Source organism: Salvia hispanica, chromosome 6 (genome assembly GCF_023119035.1).
Source record: "Salvia hispanica cultivar TCC Black 2014 chromosome 6, UniMelb_Shisp_WGS_1.0, whole genome shotgun sequence".
In the NCBI taxonomy this organism is placed as follows: Eukaryota; Viridiplantae; Streptophyta; class Magnoliopsida; order Lamiales; family Lamiaceae; genus Salvia; species Salvia hispanica.
In genome coordinates, this window is record NC_062970.1 from 9657506 (window position 1) to 9676548 (window position 19043).

General features: G+C 37.2%; 4 protein-coding genes across 5 annotated transcripts; 3 read left to right on the forward strand and 1 right to left on the reverse strand.

Moving 5' to 3' along the window:
* Positions 1-5: 5 nt before the first annotated feature.
* LOC125193198 (transcription factor MYB60-like) lies at positions 6-1287 on the reverse strand. Its single transcript, XM_048090954.1, has 3 exons — positions 995-1287; positions 782-911; positions 6-693 (listed from the first exon to the last, which is right to left on the reverse strand). The coding sequence occupies exons 1-3, from the start codon at positions 1125-1127 to the stop codon at positions 165-167; spliced, it is 792 nt and encodes a 263-aa protein (XP_047946911.1). The 5' UTR covers positions 1128-1287; the 3' UTR covers positions 6-164.
* Positions 1288-4259: 2972 nt separating this feature from the next.
* LOC125194651 lies at positions 4260-5061 on the forward strand. Its single transcript, XM_048092897.1, has 2 exons — positions 4260-4696; positions 5055-5061. The coding sequence occupies exons 1-2, from the start codon at positions 4260-4262 to the stop codon at positions 5059-5061; spliced, it is 444 nt and encodes a 147-aa protein (XP_047948854.1).
* A 713-nt stretch (positions 5062-5774) lies between these two features.
* Positions 5775-7538, forward strand: LOC125193281. Of its 2 annotated transcripts, none has more exons than XM_048091051.1 (4): positions 5775-5940; positions 6048-6297; positions 6401-6456; positions 7200-7538. In XM_048091051.1, the coding sequence occupies exons 1-4, from the start codon at positions 5887-5889 to the stop codon at positions 7368-7370; spliced, it is 531 nt and encodes a 176-aa protein (XP_047947008.1). In that variant the 5' UTR covers positions 5775-5886; the 3' UTR covers positions 7371-7538. The 2 variants fall into 2 exon arrangements, with proteins under 2 accessions (XP_047947008.1, XP_047947009.1); XM_048091052.1 differs by having other exon boundaries at positions 5804-5940; positions 6022-6297.
* Positions 7539-10989: 3451 nt separating this feature from the next.
* On the forward strand, positions 10990-16478 carry LOC125196583 (villin-4-like). Its single transcript, XM_048095160.1, has 21 exons — positions 10990-11079; positions 11765-11858; positions 12018-12117; positions 12191-12259; positions 12355-12591; positions 12669-12846; positions 12931-13060; positions 13158-13320; positions 13403-13547; positions 13640-13902; positions 13979-14047; positions 14142-14210; positions 14290-14427; positions 14502-14630; positions 14696-14850; positions 15024-15183; positions 15266-15391; positions 15468-15533; positions 15624-15948; positions 16030-16199; positions 16267-16478. The coding sequence occupies exons 2-21, from the start codon at positions 11803-11805 to the stop codon at positions 16378-16380; spliced, it is 2862 nt and encodes a 953-aa protein (XP_047951117.1). The 5' UTR covers positions 10990-11079; positions 11765-11802; the 3' UTR covers positions 16381-16478.
* Positions 16479-19043: the final 2565 nt, after the last annotated feature.

The following is a 19043-nucleotide window of genomic DNA, read 5'->3' on the forward strand; positions in this document are numbered from 1 at the left end:
CTAAGTAAAAAGGAAAAAGGGGTGTAGCAGCATAGAGTTATCCAACTTTTTGGAACGAAGATAAGTTTCTGAAATTAAAAAAATTTCAGATGCTCATTACTACTGCTAATATTAATTAATTAAGCTCAATATGCAAATATAATAGAAATTAATTAAGCATATAGTTAAAATATGGGAGGCAATTCCATAGCTCCTTCAACTTGAGCTGCACTCTCATCCAACAACCATTTCTCAAGAAACGACAACGGCGGATTGCCGTTATCGATCTTGCAAACGCTGCTGTCCGAGCCCTTCTGGCTCGAATCGCACGACGATTTATCACACGCCACCGCGACATTCGAGGTTTGGTGCTCAAACACCAACATCCTTTCCAAATCATGATCATTAGCCATCCCTTCCTCGATCTTCTGCCACTGGCTTTCGTGGCTCGGGACCGTTTTCCCAAAATCAACGTTGTTAGGGGACGATCGCATCCATCCCTGTAGAAGCCTCGAGATGTTCTCTGCGCTGGAAGCGTACACGGATGAATTCTCGGACGACGCCAAGTGATGATACGACGTCGTGGGATGGGGTGGCATTTGGGGCTCGAGGCCGGATTGGATCTTCTTGAGCTTCTTCTTCAAGTGCGTGTTCCAGTAGTTCTTGATGTCGTTGTCTGTCCTCTGCGGAAGGTACGTGGCTATGGCGGCCCATCTAATCATCAATCATGACCTTAATTATATCAATACACATAATAAAAACTAAGAAAATAATAATAATAGAAAAAAAATTAATGAATTACTTGTTGCCTAACAAAGCTTGTAGATGGATTATCATCCCTTCTTCATGAGGGGTGAAGCTTCCCCTCTTGATCCCTGGTCTTAGGTAGTTGGTCCACCTCAGCCTGCAGCTCTTGCTGCATCTCATCAGTCCTAATTAAACAAAACGAATCATCCGAAATCAAATAAAGATGAATGAGATAAAATAGAAAAATAAATTGTAGCGAAAATAATACCAGTGTTAGTAGGTACTGCTCTCCAATTGCCAGGACCATGTTGTTGAATATAGGAGACCAAAATGATGTCTTCTTCAGGAGTCCAAGGACCTTTCTTGATCCCAACCTTGTCACAGCATGGAGGCCTTCCCATTTTGTGAAGATGTGTGAAGAGTAGTTGAAGGTGATATATAAGATAAGGTGCCAACAAAAAAGGGGCATTGCATTGCAGTGTTGCTCTACTGTCGCCCTTTTAAATCTAGAGGAAGTCAATAATTTTTGGGGGAAAAATAAATCATTGGGATCACGTGGTAGCACGGCACCTCTTTTATTTTGGTGTTAACCGTAATTTAAAACTTTGCATGTGGTTTTAATTGTGCAAGCTTGATTATTATGTTTATAATTGATGAACATTTATATCTTTGTTTTATATTTTTTTGACAAGGAAAAGCGGCCCCCCACATATACCTTTGATAATGTATGTAATTTGTCTTTCCTAGTTCCTAGTATCTAGTGTGTTGACTGTATCTGTATATAATGGCGGTTAATGGCGCTACACTTGTCAACTCGGCCGGCCCGACCCATATCCAGTTCCACACAAAAATGAAATGGGTCTGGGCTCTGCTACCGGGTTAAATCAGGATTGATCAATTGGGCATTTTTAAATCTCGGACCGACTCGAGCCCAAGCCTTTTTGAAGTCGGCCCAACTAAAACTGACCCAAATAATGTCCTTACTCGAAACACTACATTTTTTTTCTACTACTACTTCTACGCACAGTATGCATATTTATATCTTTCATTCATTTTCACAGCTTCTCCAACACTGTCTCACTAATATACTAAGACTCTGCTACTTCTTCAGACTATCCTCATTGGTGCCACTCGTCTAACCAGATAAGTGTATATATATCTGTTATTGTATTATCATATCTTTTCCATATCTTTATTAATTAGATAATTAGTGATTTGTCTTATCTTTTCCATATATGTTTAAGATATTTTCTTGTTCCTTAAGTTAGGGTATTTAGCATTATAAATATGTGTCATTGTTATTCCTTTTATTCATCGAATCAATGAATATATAAATTTAGTTTCTTTCTGTTTTATTTTAGTACTTTGTTTAAAGCTTGAGTTGTCGACGGGATTCCGCCTCCCGGGACTTCTCTTTTATCTCTTTTATCGTCTCCGGCATCTTGATAAGGGAAATACCCTTATCAAATTGACGCTTTCATCCTCGAACTCATGGCCGAAGTCAATCTTCGTTCATGGCCGGAGATATCACAAGCATCCGAAGGCTTGCAATTGAATTCAATAGCCGCAGAGTTGGAGTATATCCTCGCTTGGCATGCCTGACTCGAGACCCGGTTGATCATGCGTAGGGCAGCAGCCACGTTCCCTCAGTTGCGCCCAGATCCTGACCCACCCGACGGCAAGACCTCTGGTCCATATGTCGGGTTGGGACTAAAGTAGTCATTGATCAAACGCTAAACACCAATCTCGCGTTGCCTTTCACAATAACTTTTTCTGACTGTAGAAGCTTGAGCCCCTACAATTAGATTGTGATTGGTGGATAACATGTTCTCAACAATTGTGTAGATTTGATGATTTTGTTGAGAAATTCGTTCCTCCTATTGATTGAGTGCTATGATATTTGAATCATCAGAACTTGAATCCAATGAAAGTGATGAGTTTTCACTAGAAGACATTTTTTGGAGGTGTGAGTACTTGGTGTTATCGTAAAAAAATTTCCACGAGCTATGTATAAACTAAATATATTTGCATGTGACACTAAACCCCAAGACTTGTGAGACACAGTTGTAGTAAAACATATGACATATCTAATTTTTGCAGGATAATGCATGCAATGACAAAACATTTGATTGACATTGTGATGCATTATGTAGCACCAAATTCATATCTCAAATGCATGTGATAAAGAACTGATGTTTGTGACATTTCAATTACTTTTGCAGAAAAATGCTACGACATTGTGACACTAATGAATTTATTTATTTATTTTATTTTACATAGCAGTAAGAGCACTCCCAATGGCGACGGCGATAATCCGGCGATTTTTCGTCGGATATCGCTGACTTATCGCCGGCCATTGGGAGGAGGTCGGCGATTTTTCGGCGAATTTCCTACCGATTTTACGCCAAACGGCGTTTTATCGCCGGGCTATCGCCGGATCATCGCCGGCCACTGTGGGGAGCTGTTCGGCGATAATCCGGCGATGATCAAATTTTTTTTTTTTTTTTTCCTTCAACGGTCATATTCTAAATTCCACCCCTATAAATATTTCATCCTCTTCCTCCATTCATCACCCACAAACTTCATTCACACAAATTTTCAATCTTTTTTCTCTCCATCTTTATTAAATGAGTTCTGATTCATCGTCTCGTGCTCAGTCCGACGAGGAAATATCACATTCTTCTTCCGAAGAAGAGGTACCTCCCGCTCCCACCGGATGGGATGTAGCGGGTTTCGCCAACAACCCAATCAACAACTATATCTCCCGCCGCATACAAAGCGAGATCGCTCGAATGCAGCAGCCCCCCCCCCAACGGCCAATCCGCCGGCGGCGCCGATACATCCCTCGCAACCACACTGGTGCGCACGATCGGCTGTTCGCCGATTATTTCGCGGAGGAACCACGTTATCCGGCAGATCTATTTCGTCGCCGGTTCGAATGCGCCGTTCCCTCTTCCCGCGCATTGTTAATGCGTAGTCCGCGCGTTACCCCGAGTTCCGGCTCCGGGCCGAGACGCAGCAGGGAAGCCCGACTATCGCCCCTACGAAATGCACCGTTGCCATCCGGCAGTTGGCATACGGAGGGTCCGCCGACATGTTCGATGAGTATCTGCAATGCGGCGAGACGACCGGCAACGAGTGCCCGAAGAATTTCTGTCAGGGCGTGCGAGAGATATTTGGGGAGCACTACCTTCGCTCGCCGGACGCAGCTGACCGCGGTTCCCACCGGATTGGCACCGGAGGACCCACGGCTTTCCGGGGATGCTCGGCAGCATCGACCGTATGCACCGGCGCGGTGGAAGAACCGCCCAACCGTGTGGCGAGGCCGGTTCACTACCGGCTACAAAGGTACGCATCCCACCATCATTCTTGAAGCCGTTGCCGACCAACGGCTTTGGATTTGGCATGCTTATTTTGGTATAGCCGGGTCGAACAACGACCTAAATGTTCTCAATTCCTCGCCCCTTTTCAACGAGCGGATCAACGGGTTAGGCCCCTCCATCGAATTCACGGCCAATGGCAATGTGCATAACATGGGGTACTACCTGGCTGACGGCATCTATCCGCAATGGCCCGTGTTTCTGAAGACGATCAGATGCCCACTCGGAGATAGAAGAAGGTATTTTGCCCGAGCGCAAGAGTCTGCGCGCAAGGATGTGGAGAGGGCATTTGGGGTACTCCAATCGCGATTTGCACTGGTAAAGGGCCCGGCGCGCTTTTTCTACCAGGGGGATATTGCCGATATCATGTATGCGTGCATCATCATGCATAACATGATCATCGAAGATGAACACGAAGGCGTCCTCGACGTCACCAACGACCCAAGTGTTGCATCATCGAGTCACGGTGTCTCAACCGAGTCCGCCCGCCAGGGTGTACCGCACAACGAACATGAACGGTTCCAGGCGTTCATGGACATACACCAGAAGGAGGCCCATCAAGCACTACAACACGATATCATCGAAGAATTGTGGGCAAATAGAAACCGCGCCCACCGCCCTTGAATTTTTTTTTCTTTGAATTTTTTTTTTGATTTTTATCCATTTTATCCATTTTTGTTTTTTTTTTTTTTTTTTTCTTCGTTGTAATGTGTACCCGTGTTTAATACAACGAACTTTATTTGTTGATGTGTACTATTATTTGTTTTATCTTATAAATTAAATAAGCTAGCTTATTATATATAAAAATAAAACAATTAAATTAGTGATGATGTAAAAATGAAATGTTGAGTTAGGGAGAAATAAGGGAGAAATAAGGGAGAAACCATTACAGAGGTTGGCTAAAAGTTGGCTAAAAACTGGGGATAAATTTTGGTGCTGATGTGGCAGGAGTTAGGGAGAAATAAGGGAGACCATTAGGAGTGCTCTAAGTCATAGTATGGTACTATTTTCTATTTAAGGACATACTGAGTTTTGAATGTATCAAATCACCAAATCACAAAATTGGTGATTAAGCTAAATTAAAATTAAAATCAAATAATATAAATTTTTATTTTGAAACAAAAACTTTAAAAGGTTTAGACAAAACAAGGTTTTCTAGTACATTTTATTTCATTAGGATTTTGTTCAAATATTTGTTCCGTGATTAGATCCTTGTACCAATTTATTTTATTTCATGAGATCCCTTATAAATTTATATTTCATTAAGTCTTTATACTAATTTATTTTGATTTAAGAGGTTCTTGGTTGAATGTTTATTTAATAGACTTCACAATATAATTAATTTTTTTTTACCTTAGTTAAATTTATTTATATTTATTTTTTTCTCTTAGTTGTTTTAAAATTAATCCAGTTGTAATAATGACTAAGAATCATTGAAAATTGATAAATTTATATATTAATAACGTACTATAATATCAATAAATTTTCATTATGTTACTAATTATTGAGCCGATATTGAACTGAATTAATCTAAAATAAATATACAATTTATTTAATACAAAAAGGTTGATTAAAATTTTAATAAAAATTGAACTAAATTCAAATAAATATATAAAAATTCTTTAACCAAAGTATTTTTATTCCATCTGTTGTTGAAACACGCATAGATTTAGAACACGATAATTCATCGATTAAACAAGTCTCCCAAAAGTCAACGCAGCGTCACCACAAAATTCTTCAAATTTCAATTGTGCAAGAATAATTTTCAGATTCCCCAATCATGGCCGAGGGCAAGGAGGATTCAGAAGCCGATCACCATCACCAACCTCTACCTGTAAGCTTTCATGCTGCTACAAACAACTTTTTACTGATCTCAATTTATCCATTATTTATATCGAAGTATTGTTCTAATCAGGTTAGAGTATGTATTTTCCGATGCAGTTTATAGAGGTGCTGTGCAAGAGTTCCGGCAAAATTAGGCGTTTTGCCGCCGGAACCGACGCCGGTTTTGCGGTTAATTTGATAAACCGGAAGCTGCTTTCCGACGGCGGTGGTGGAGCGAATCGTTTGCTGGTAACACACATTGATGCAGTTAAAGAAGGGGAAGAAGAGCCTGTTAGCTTTGGCCCTACCTCTCTGCTTGTGAATTATGGCTCAGATTGGAAGTTGCAAACTGTGGTTGATTCTAATGGTGAATACCTTTTCTGATTTATTGTATGTAGTTTCAGAATTTGGGAACAGAATTTGCTCGTATTGATTTCTGATTCTGTGAATGATATTGTTTCTTTTGATAGGTTATAAAGGACAGGTCCACATTGGCAGGGAGAAAGTGCCCAAAGCTTATGCTCATGTATGAGGTTTTTTCGGTTGTCGAATTTTTGAATTTGTGATTGAGGGGTATGTATGTATAGTTGTGATAATGTTGGGATGAAATCAATAGGTTATGCTATAGTGTGTGGTTATGAATGCGGTGTTTCGTAGGTTATGCTATTCATGATATGTGGCTTTAGGAATTAGTCAAGTCCTGTTAAAATCAAGTTCGAGCTTTACATGCACTTTTTTGTGATTTCCTATGCATCTGCTTAAGGAGATAGCTGTCTAAAGTAAACGAAGGATGTAGTTGTGAACCTGTAATGATGGTGTTAACTTATAGGCAGAGGCGGAGCTGGAGGAGCTTACAAACCCCCACCATAAACCCTATATATTACTAGTATTACATAGTGCCTTTTGTAGCTAAAATTATTTGATTTCAACCTAGGTTATAGGTATCGTGGCAAGATAAAGAACTGGATAGATGCCTTTAGAGTTGTAATCCTTGTATGATGAGCATTTGTCATGAGACTAATAAACTGTGAATTGCATGGAGCAGAATTTCTGTATTTCATATGTTGTTTCTGAGAATGTTATCGTATTAGAGTTATATTGTCTCTTGACATCGATCGCCTCTGAGAACTCTAACGAGCCTAAACACGAGACACAAATTGGTAAAGGTTTTAGAGAACATTGTTGTGGCTCTTTTTTGTTTGAGGTGATGACTATATGACTACAAGCATTTCCAGAGACAAATTTAACATTGGTGTCATGCTTTTGCAGGGTGTAGATGGTTCACATCCAATGACAGAAAGTCGGTCGTCGCCCATCACTTTTGTGTACATCGGAAAGATATTGTTTGCATTTCTTCTGTTATTCGTGATCGGTGCAGTATTCACTCTGTTTCTGGAAAACCTGCCTCAGTTAATCTTGTACGTCAACTCATCAATCTGATTAGAAACTCAACTCAAATGTAAGTTCTTTTACATATATAATTATATATAGCTGTTTTCAGTTTCTCTGCCACTGCCAATATTTTGGATGCTATATGATTATATCCTGTATTTGTATTTATTTGGATTTTATACAGTCGGTATACTATCTATGATATTTATTCTTTTAGGGATGTTATGTATATTTAAAAGAAACAAAGCTTTTGTACTGCCAAAAGAAAGCGAATATGAACACAGCACCTACTCTTTGCCCCAGCTCTTGATACACTTGTTATGCCCTTGCTTCACGGTACAATTCTAACTCCAACATCAGCAATACTCTTAAGCTCTAACCAAACAACAGCTTCAGTTCTAGGCACATCATTGTCAGAAACATCCTTCATTTCCAATTCAAAAACATTTTTGCCAATTGTAGATTGCCCAGGCCACCATCACCTCCTTGGTGCAACTTAGATTTGCCGGCCAGACTCTCTTAGTTCATTATCTTCCTTACATACTATCCATATCCTCTCACACGTTGTAGCCGTGGGCTTCAGAGTAGAAATCTGATTCAATTTGGTTCCTGGATTATCTTTGGATGGTGAAAATTAGGAGATATGCATGAATTAAGCTGATAATCCATATACTCCCTCCGTCTCATTAAAATAGACTCAATTTTCTTTTTCGTCCGTCTTATAGAGAAATAGTGCATATCCATTTATGGAAATCTTTTCTCTTATCTTTTACTTTATCATTTATAGCTCTACCATTCACCACACTATTTCAACTACTTTTTCTCCTTCTATCTCCAAATACACGCATTAAGCTCATGTTATCCCCAAATGGCCTATTTATATGGGACAGATGGAGTATTATTTAACATTATTTTTATAATTTATATCCATGGTTGTTAGGATTTGAAAGTAGTTAATGCACTGGATTCCCTATTATATACTCCATCCGTCCCATTAAATATGAAAATTTGCGTTTCGGCACGAGATCTTATGTTATGTTATTTTTTTGTGTTAATGAAGAGAGACTAAAGTGAAGGGAAAATGTTGAGATGATGTTGTTTCCGTGTTAGGAAATGTTTCATTTTTAATGTGACAGCCCAAAAAGGAAACGTTTTATTTTTAATAGGACAGAGGGAGTACCAATAGTATTTCTTTGTATTACCGCATATTATAAATGTATGTAGCTAGTATTTGATTGTAATCCATCAGGAAGAATGAAATACTCCCTCTGTCTCACATTAGGAGTCACTTTGACTTTTCTGCACTCGTTTTATAAAAATGAATAAATAGTTAAAGTGGAGAAATGGTATAGTAAGAGAGAATAATGTAGAGAAAGCCGTTTTATAAAAATGATAATAAATAGTTAAGTGAAGAAATGGTAAAGTAAGAGAGAGAATAACGCAGAGAAGACATTATTCTCTCTCTTACTTTACCATTTCTCCGCTTTAACTATATATTACTCCCTCCGCCCAACAAAAGATGTCATACTTGTGGGACGGCATGAGATTTTAGGAAGTTTTGTTTTGTGTATTAGGTGGAAAGAGAAAATATAATATTTATATTATTGTGAGAGAAAACTTTTTCTAAAAATAGAAATATGACATCTTTAGTGAGACAAACTAAAAAGGAAAGTGAGACATCTTTTATGGGACAGAGGGAGTACTATCATATTTATAAAACGAGTGCAGAAAAGTCAAAGTGACTCTTTATGTGGGACGGAGGGATTATTATTTTCCTAAACTCTATCTCTCTCTATCTATCAGTTTCTCTATCACACCTTGAGTTCTCTTCCCTAAACTCTCTCTCAATCGGTTCTCTCTCTCACTCTCTCATATTTCACAGTTTCTCATGATTTATCCATCTCTCTTTGTTATGTTTCATACTCTCTCCGTTCAACAAGAGTATGCACTCTTTTCTTTTTAGTCTATCCCATAAAAGTATGCACTTTTAATTTGGGAAAGTCTCTTCTCTGTAATGAGGTGGAACTTATTCTTCACTAATAATATTTTAATTACTTTTTCTTTCTATATCACTCTTTCTTTACCAATTTTGCATTAAAACCCGTGCCCAACCAAGAGTGCATGCTCTTGTGGGACGTAGGGAGTAGTATCCTATTTGTATCACTAATGCTCTCATCTTGAACTCATGAATACCCATTGCCCCCTTTATTCTCCGGTGTTGATGTCATAAGATGGACTTCAGATGTGCAATGATATTTCTCCCTACGCTTATCGGTTACTCCTCATTACTCGTGAGTAAGCTAGACCATCCGACATTTGAATGGTTTCACGACTATCAAAGTACTTATCTAGATTGTTCATGGCAAGACTTTATGGCTGCGATCTTGAGAAGTTTGTGATAACGTCGAAGTATGTGGTTGTTTTCATCTCCACGACCACATCTCTTCTCAACGCCTCATCACTCACGAGGACGCTTTCTTTACATTCTCAATAGATCCCGAGTCATTTAACAGAAATCGAATTTCGATCAGCACTACACTGACTAGCAAGGCCAAGGTACTGAAGTCGAGCATGATTCTTGGATAACAAAACTTACTTTGAGACTTTTGAGTTATTGTTTTTGAATCTGAAACTGACTAGGTTGAGTAAATAGATTGGGTATAGATTATTTCTGTAATTCATGAAAAGCAAATGAAAATATGGTCAACAACCTTTACAACAATATCGCTTTGAAAGATGATACTAAATCGGTCAATCAAAACAACCAACCAAAATAAAAGGTACAGCAAGATATAGACATCAAATCCCCCCTGAAATAGTAAAAGTTATTTATAATGGTATTTGGGGACTACAATATGGAGTAATAAATTTCCAATGCAAAACATGAAGATCTAACCAAGTCGGGAGGTTAACACATACCATTGAGTTAAATTAAATAGCATATAAAAAAGAGCAACTATAACTCAGATAAATCATGTTTATTCTAGCGAAACATAGCCACTAAATGCACCCTAAATGTAATCAATTAAATTGTCCTTCATAATTCTTAAAGCTGTACATTGAACTATTGAAAAACAAGAAATGACATCTTTGCTCCTTTGGATTCTTACCTTGCATTTTTTACATATTATTATGATAAATCTATTCTATTTTTATAATAGCAAATTACAATATTGTGGCTTTAGATTTTCTTTTTGCCTTATTCTAAAATGAGGACTAAGCACTTTTATTAAACCACTTAAACTATTAATCGAGATCTGTCAAACAAAAATTTCATTTAATGCTACCTATTATCTAATTATGATTTTGTACCACAATATCTATATATTTATATGAACAATCAAATAAAAATGTAGTAGTACTTAGAATAAGATTTTAGATTTCGGACACAAACTATTTTGTGCTCAAAATCAAGTTTATCACCTATATTGTGCTAAAACTACAAAGCACCAAAAATTTAATTTGATAGCAATACCATTTACTAGTATTACTATAATTTGTTGGCAAAAAAAATTAGTCTCCCATTCCATTGAAATTGGGGTTCTATTTTTAGGTAGCCTTCCCATGATCATCATTTTCCCAAAAAACACGCATGCTTCTTCCCTCCCATCAGGAAATACTTCATCTTTCCAGATCATTTCATTTTCCCCTCTCCATTTTCTCATTACCAATTTTGGCAATTTTATGTTAATGTATGAGTTTAGCTAGTGCTGGATCGCGTCGCTTATGTTTGATTCATATTCAAGTTGGCTATAAGGTGATTACCATAACTGCATTCCTTTCTTTAAGTTTTGTCGTTACATTTGCCTTTGTACATTTTAGGAGAACATATTTGGTGTCAAATGCTAAGCATGCTTTAACTGCAGAAACAAGAAAGGCAAATGCATGGAGAATTTGGGACTTTTTATTATATATAAAAAAATCATGTGTCTATCTAAGAATTTGGTATATGAAGAGAAAAGTTGAGTTTTTTGTTGAGGAATGTCGATGTAAATCAATTCCAGTACCAATTATTATTATTAAGTATTATTTTTTTGAGAAAGTTGTTATTACTCTTAACTCTAAGGGGTGTGTTTTCTACTAATTATGTCTTTTTTCTTTTTTCAAATTGAGCCAGTAACTCTAACTCTAACCTGCAGACCTAGAAGGATAAATAAAGCCTTTCTCCAAGAAACAAAAGATGGAGGTTGTGACATGATTAAGAAAGTCATAAGCTTAATAGTATTTCTCTTTGTACTGTATTAGTCTTTTACTTTTTGTGTTTCTGGTCTGTTATTTATGGCATCAGTTGTTAGGTGATTTGGTTTCTTCCTTTAGTGCTTAGAGGTAGACAGTTTCACAGTCGATGCAGACTTGTGTTTCCATCGTAGTTACATGAAATGGATTGCATTAACCGGTATGACACTAACCACTGGTGAATCTTGTGTCGATTATTTTCTCAGGAGGACTTCCACAACTAACAGTTTTAGAGGAGGTCACCATGTCAATTTCACTCAAGGATTTGGATCCTGCTCTACACGGGGCAGGACAGAAAGCGTATCCTCATTCTACAAAATAAAAATTTCTTGAACATCGCCATGAAATTGTGATCGAATATTTGCTCATTTCTGTCTGCTAAATGAGTGCATATTATTTAAGGGATTATATTCTTTTTAGCATGTCTATACTGTTTCTATTCTCCTTGACTTCTTATAGCGGGATTGAGATTTGGCGAATCGAAAATTTTAAACCTGTTGCAGTCCCACAACCTTCACATGGAAAATTCTTCACTGGTGATTCCTATGTGATTCTAAAGGTAATTTTTCATTTCTATGTGATCATCACGATGGAGAAATTTGTTTGTTCCTAACTCTGTCTCCTTTCTGTAGACCACTGCCTCGAAGCGTGGGGCCCTTCGTCACGATGTTCACTATTGGCTAGGTAAAGATACTAGCCAGGTAACTATTTTAGTTTTATCATTTATCCATAAATCCACCTTGTCTGGTACAAATCATTCCCTGATTCCTGTCTGTTCAAATATTGTCCTATTTAGGATGAAGCTGGTACGGCAGCCATCAAGACGGTTGAGCTAGATGCATCACTTGGTGGGCGTGCTGTTCAATACCGTGAAGTACAAGGCCAAGAGTCGGAGAAGTTCCTTTCCTATTTTAAGCCATGTATAATACCCCAACAAGGTGGATTCTCCTCAGGTTTTAAGCATGTTGAGGATGAAGAGCACCCGGACCGCTTGTATGTATGTAAAGGGAAACATGTTGTCAATGTGAATGAGGCAAGTACAACTCTCTGGATGATTCATCATTCAAGTATAAATTCCTTCATCTGACATCACCTCTTATCCTAGAACAGGTGCCTTTTGCCCGGTCGTCTCTAAATCATGATGACATCTTCGTTTTAGATACAAAGTCTAAAATATTTCAGTTTAACGGCTCCAACTCTTTAATTCAAGAGAGGGCTAAAGCACTGGAAGTTGTTCAGTACATTAAAGATACTTATCATGATGGGAAATGTGAAATAGCAGCTGTTGGTAACTATGCTACTACTTGCGTTCTCTTTCTCTAGCATTGTTTGCCCGAGTTTTCCAACACATGCCTTGTATTTTTCGCTGCAGAAGATGGAAAATTAATGGCTGATGCTGCAGCCGGAGAATTTTGGAGTATCTTTGGTGGCTTTGCTCCACTTCCGAGGAAAGTATATTCCGTACCCAAGAGCCCTCGTATTGTGGAACCTAAGCTTTCGTGGTATGTATTTTTTCCTTAACTTTCCTCCAAATAATGCACAACAACTTGATCTGCGATTATTTGAATATGTAAGCTGATATAGTCTCTAATGTTTAAGCATTGAGAAGGGCGAGGCAGTACCTGTCCAGGCTAATTCTTTGGCAAGGGAGTTGTTGAACTCAAATAAATGTTACATTCTCGATTGCGGGATGGAAGTCTTTGTTTGGGTGGGAAAAAATACTTCACTTAAGGAACGGAAAACACTGAGCAGCACGGTTCATGTAAATCTCACTACCTAAGGCTTCCTCTTCTTGATTTTAAACTTGTCACTGTAGTGCCTCAATGCTGTGTTTCATGTTATAGGAAATAGTGCAAAAACTGAACCGGACTGACTTTCATATAATCCGCTTGATGGAGGGCTTCGAGACAGTGATGTTCAAGGGAAAGTTTGATTCGTGGTCTGAGGTAACTGCCCCCAAGAAGCAGGATACTAAAGGAAAGGTAGCAGGTCCGTGATCCCATCCACCAGATTACAGCATTCTTCAGTACATGTAACTACGTATTTTAGCTTTTCCTAATCAAGATTTTGATGGTTTTTAGCACTTCTAAAGCGGCAAGGAGTTAATGTGAGGGGTCTTGTGAAAGCAGAAGCTCCTCAAGAAGAAGAAGAACATCAAACTCATATAGATTGCACAGGCGATCTACAGGTTTGGCGCGTTAATGGTAACCAGAAGGCAATTCTTGAAGGTCCTTCCCAGTCAAAGTTTTACAGTGGGGATTGCTACATCTTCCAATACTCTTATCGTGGCGAAGATAGAGAGGAATATCTTGTAGGAACATGGTCTGGAAAGCAAAGTGTTGAGGTGATCTTCAATTTACTAAAGCAATCTTAGTATATATGTTAATTGGATAATTGACCATGATATTCATTCTCTATAGGAAGACAGGGTAGAAGCAACTGCACAGGCTAGCAAGATGGTTGAGAATATGAAATACTTCCCTGCTCAGGCATATTAATTACCTTGACAACTTCATTCCGATAACACCTAACGCTAACTTCAGCCTCGTTACTTACAAATGCATTTGTTTGGTTCTTTTCTAGGCTCGTATTTATGAAGGATTCGAGCCAGCTCAGTTCTTCGCCATTTTCCAGAGTTTCATCGTGTTTAAGGTTCGCATTAAAACAGATATAAAAAGCACTTTCGAATTCCTTTCAATGGCTCTTGTTGTAAAAGCCTGCACATCGCCAGGGCGGTCTTAGCGTGGGATATAAGAACAACCTTGCCAAGAAAGGACTTGCAGACGACACGTACGAAGAGGATGGGCTTGCATTGTTCCGGATTCAGGGGACAGGACCCGAAAATATGCAAGCAATACAAGTAGACCCTGTAAGTCTTGTTTTCCAATTCTGTGATGTTTCCTATAAAACTATGCCTTCACTTGTATTATACGATTGATTCAGGTGAGCTCGTCTTTGAACTCCTCGTACTGTTACATACTACACAGTGGTACATCTGCTTTCACCTGGCTGGGAAGCTCCACAACGACGGAAGAGCAGGAGCTTGCGGAGAGGTGGCTCGATATTTTGAAGGTCTGATACCAAAGTATTCCTTAATAACAGTAGTCCATATTAATTCATACAATTTGTATTTGCAGCCAGATGTGCAGTCTAGATTTCAAAAGGAGGGTGCAGAATCCGAGGTGTTTTGGGGTTTGATCGGAGGCAGAAAATCCGAGTACCCGAAGCAGAAAATCAAAAGAGTGGCTGAAGGAGACCCTCATCTGTTCTCATGCACTATATCTAAGGGCATGTCATCATTTTTTTTCCTTATAATTTGATCATTTCTGCTCATTCTTTTTGTATGAACTAACTGGTTTCTTTCATAATTCTACCTTTTCAGGAGATCTGCAGGTATATGTTTACATGGAGACATTCTCTGAATTCATTCCACCTTACTTCTTATTGTTTTCTGAAAATTTTGAGATGTTATTTCCTTTTGCAGGTGGCTGAGGTATACAACTTCGACCAGGATGATCTAATGACCGAAGACATATTCATCGTTGATTGCCACTCCGACATTTATGTCTGGATCGGGCAAATGGTCGAAAGCAAAAACAAGATGGATGCCTTAAATATAGCAGATGTATGCTGTTAGCCTTGTTATGCATTCTTGGGGACTAGTAACATGTGAAAAGCATTTTGTAATGTCTCGTTTTCTTGTGCAGAAATTTCTGGAGTGCGACGTTCTTGGCGAAAAAATATCCAAGCATGCCCCAATATACATCGTTACAGAAGGGAACGAGCCTGCATTTTTCACGCGTTTCTTCACTTGGGACCCCAGGAAATTCGCAGTGAGTGTGCCCTCTGTGAAATCTCACCGGCCTTTTGGATTCACGCGTGAACGCTCATTTACCCTCGTGTTTGCAGATGCATGGTAACTCTTTCCAACGAAAAATGGCTATTGTCAAACACGGCGGTACACCAAGACTTGAAGTAAGTCTTGGTTATAGTATCATTCTTCTTGTTTTATCACATTACATAATTTGCAAGTCTTGTTATATACTCTTTATATGTAAATGGCAGAAGCCGAGAAGGAGAATACCTCTAGCGCTTGCTGGGAGATCGGGTGCACCAGAAAAAACGCAGCAGCGTTCAAGAAGTCTGTCTGTGGCCCCTGAGAGAAACCGTTTACGAGGAAGGTCTCCAGCATTCAACGCGCTAGCATCAGCCTTTGAGAGTCCTAATGCAAGGAACCTGTCAACTCCTCCTATGGTGAACAACCTGTACCCGAATTCGTTGGAGATTCCAGATGCAACTAAAGAGAGATCAGCAGCCATAGCAGCCCTGACCAAAGGCTTTGAGCAACCAGGACCGGCTCGCCAGCTTATCTTCCCGCGCTCTATTAGAGGTTTGTTTTTCTGTTTTTTTTGTTATACCTACTCGTGCATCTACAACTGTTCGATAACGATTCATGCTTGTCTTGGAGCAGGGCGTGACGTCCCAAAGCCTAGAGGGGAGGAGCCGAAGCCAGAGACGATACAGGAAGATGGGCAGGAAGACGAGGCTGATGACGATGAAGGACTCACAACGCATCCGTATGAACGCCTTAGAACAAACTCCACGGATCCGGCTCCAGACATTGATGTCACTAAGCGAGAGGTATTATGTGTTTAAGTGAATTTAGATTAAAATGGTAATTTTATTTATGAATGGTATTGGTGTGCAGACATATTTGTCATCAGAAGATTTCAAGGCGAAATTCGGGATGAACAAGAGTGCTTTCTACAGGTTCCCAAAATGGAAGCAGAATAAGATAAAGACAGCTCTAGAATTGTTTTGAACAGATTTGAGAGTGTGCATGCTAAAACAGCTTAGGAATCTCTTTTGTTTTAGATTCTAAGATAGATTTCTTGATATATATATTTTGTCATTTTTGGCCTTAGCAGCAAGTCAATTGTTTTGGTTTAGCAGAGAGGGATAGGAACTTGCAAATATACAGTTTTTAGGGAGTCAAGTTTGTACAGTACAATATATAAAATTAAACTCAACTCTAAATTAATTCTATAGTAAAGGATCATATTTCTTGTATGCTCTCTTTCTTAGCTAAAAACATCAATGGAATAGTAAAAGCTTAAATAAATTGAACACATCTCAATTCTCAAAGTCTTTATATATTAATCCCTTGTATCTATAGTGGTACAATATACATTAGATTAATTTCTACCAGATAAAAGACATAAAATAATGTATAACAATTATTGTATTACTAAATTCAAATCCATAAAAAGGAATTACTTTTCAAATAATAAATTAAAATAATCTAGTAAACAAGTTAATGGATTTGATAGTCAATCTAGTATTCTTGCATTTGTTGGGAATGAGTTTTTTACCGATAAAGAAAATGTTGGAAAGACTTTACAATGTGAATTAATAACATTTCAGAAATTTATGGTGATAAAATTTTTAGAAATTTATATTTTATATTGATATTCTTTTGAAGTTAAAAAATCTAAAAAAGTGTAAATCTCATTATCTAGTGGCTTGAAAAAAAATTATTATTTTAATCTAAAAGCAAGCTTATTTGTAGCCTGATTTATAGTTTGGGAAAAAGAAAACGTATACTCCCTCTGTCCCATACATCCGCACTTTTTTATTTTAAGTTATTAATTTGAGATTATTTTTAGTGTAGTTAAATTAATAGTAGTATTTTATGTGTAATGAAAAACTATTTAATAGTAATATAACAGTATTTAATTAACTTTAGTATATTAATTAAAATATTTTAATTTACTTAAAATATAAATAGTGTAAGTAGTTTGGGACGAGCCGCAATATTAAAGTGAGAGTAATATGAAATATGGGGAGTGATGAATTGCTAACTTACTCTTAGTTGGAAACTACAACTGATTTAAAACTATAGGATTTTAGAAATCTAGTAGTCTAAAATTTGTCATGTGTAATTTTTATTTTTATTAATTAAATAAAAAAAGATAAAAAAACATTACTAAATTAGGGTTTTGGATGAAAATGTGAATTTATATACTATTTTCACATTTGTTGCTGTACGAAAAAATTGAAAATTTTTGATTTTTTTTTAAAATTTTGATATCGGAATATATGCAAGTGAGATCACGTTAGCATCATTATAAAATTATCTTTAATTTGATATATGTTGTGCGAAAAAATAATTTAAATCGAGAAAGTTATACGCGTTTTAAAGTTATATGATATTTTTCAAAAGTTAGTTACAACTAATTTGACGTTTTTTTTTATCGTATTGATATTTCGAGGGTTATGATCTAGACCCTTGATTTAAATATCTAAAGGTTATTATTTAATTATAGTTAGCAATTAAGTATTGAGTTAGCAATATAACACCCTTCATGAGATAGAGGAAGAATGAGTACATAAGTCTGCACCTCCAAACAGGGACGGATCTAATGTTTTACCACAAGGGGCAAATGCCCCACCTCAAAAAAAAAAATTTATATGCTATTTTATCATTAATTTGTAGTTTTTTTTTGAAATATCCTTTTATATGCCCCTTCTTAAATTCTTAAAATATATTTATATAAATTTTTGCCCCCCCTTATATAGAATTTCTGGATCCGTCCCTGCCTCCAAAATGAATCCAAGGCCAAACATTGCGGTCGGTGGGGTTATTTTACATATTTTCAAAACCTGTTAGGATTCGGAACTCTTTATCAACATTTGATTGATAATGTGAATGGAGTAATAAATACTCAATCCTTTTCCCTTTAGCAATTTCGTTAATTTTTTGCTAATAAATACATTTTCTCTCTTATTTTACTATTTCTCTATAATTATTTATTAATATTATTTTTATAAAATGAGTATAAAAAAATTAATGGGATTGCTAAAGTTGATCGTAGGGAATAACAATCTATTCTAATTCTACTCATTTAAGAAGAGTTCATTAGAGAAAAACTTAATAGAAAAAAAAAGCATCTAAGAATATTCTGATAGATACATATATAGATATTTTAAGGAAAAATCTGTATAAAATACTCCCTCCGTCCACGATTAAGAGTCTCATTTCTAAATGGCGCGGGTTTTAAGAAATGTTAAGAAAAGTGGATGGAAGAAAGTTAGTGGAATAGGAGTTCCACTTGTATATATTAGTTTTAAATGATATGTGAGTGAATGAGTTAGTGGAATGTGAGGTCTCTTTACTATTTATGATAATTATGAACCGGGACTCTTATTCGTGGACGGACCAAAATGGAAAAACAGGACTCTTATTCGTGGAGGGAGGGAGTATAATATACTCCCTCCGTCCCACATTTGGAGTCATATTTAGTTATGGCACGGGTTTTAAGGAATTAGTTGAGTGTGTAATTAATGAAGTAAGATGATGGAGTGTATAATAAATTAAGTGAGTTGGTTGAAGGTGAGTCTCTTTTTGGCTTTTTGGTTTTTAATTTTTGTTTTGGTTTATTTTAATGTAGATAATGACATTTTGATAGAATTTTGATGAACAAT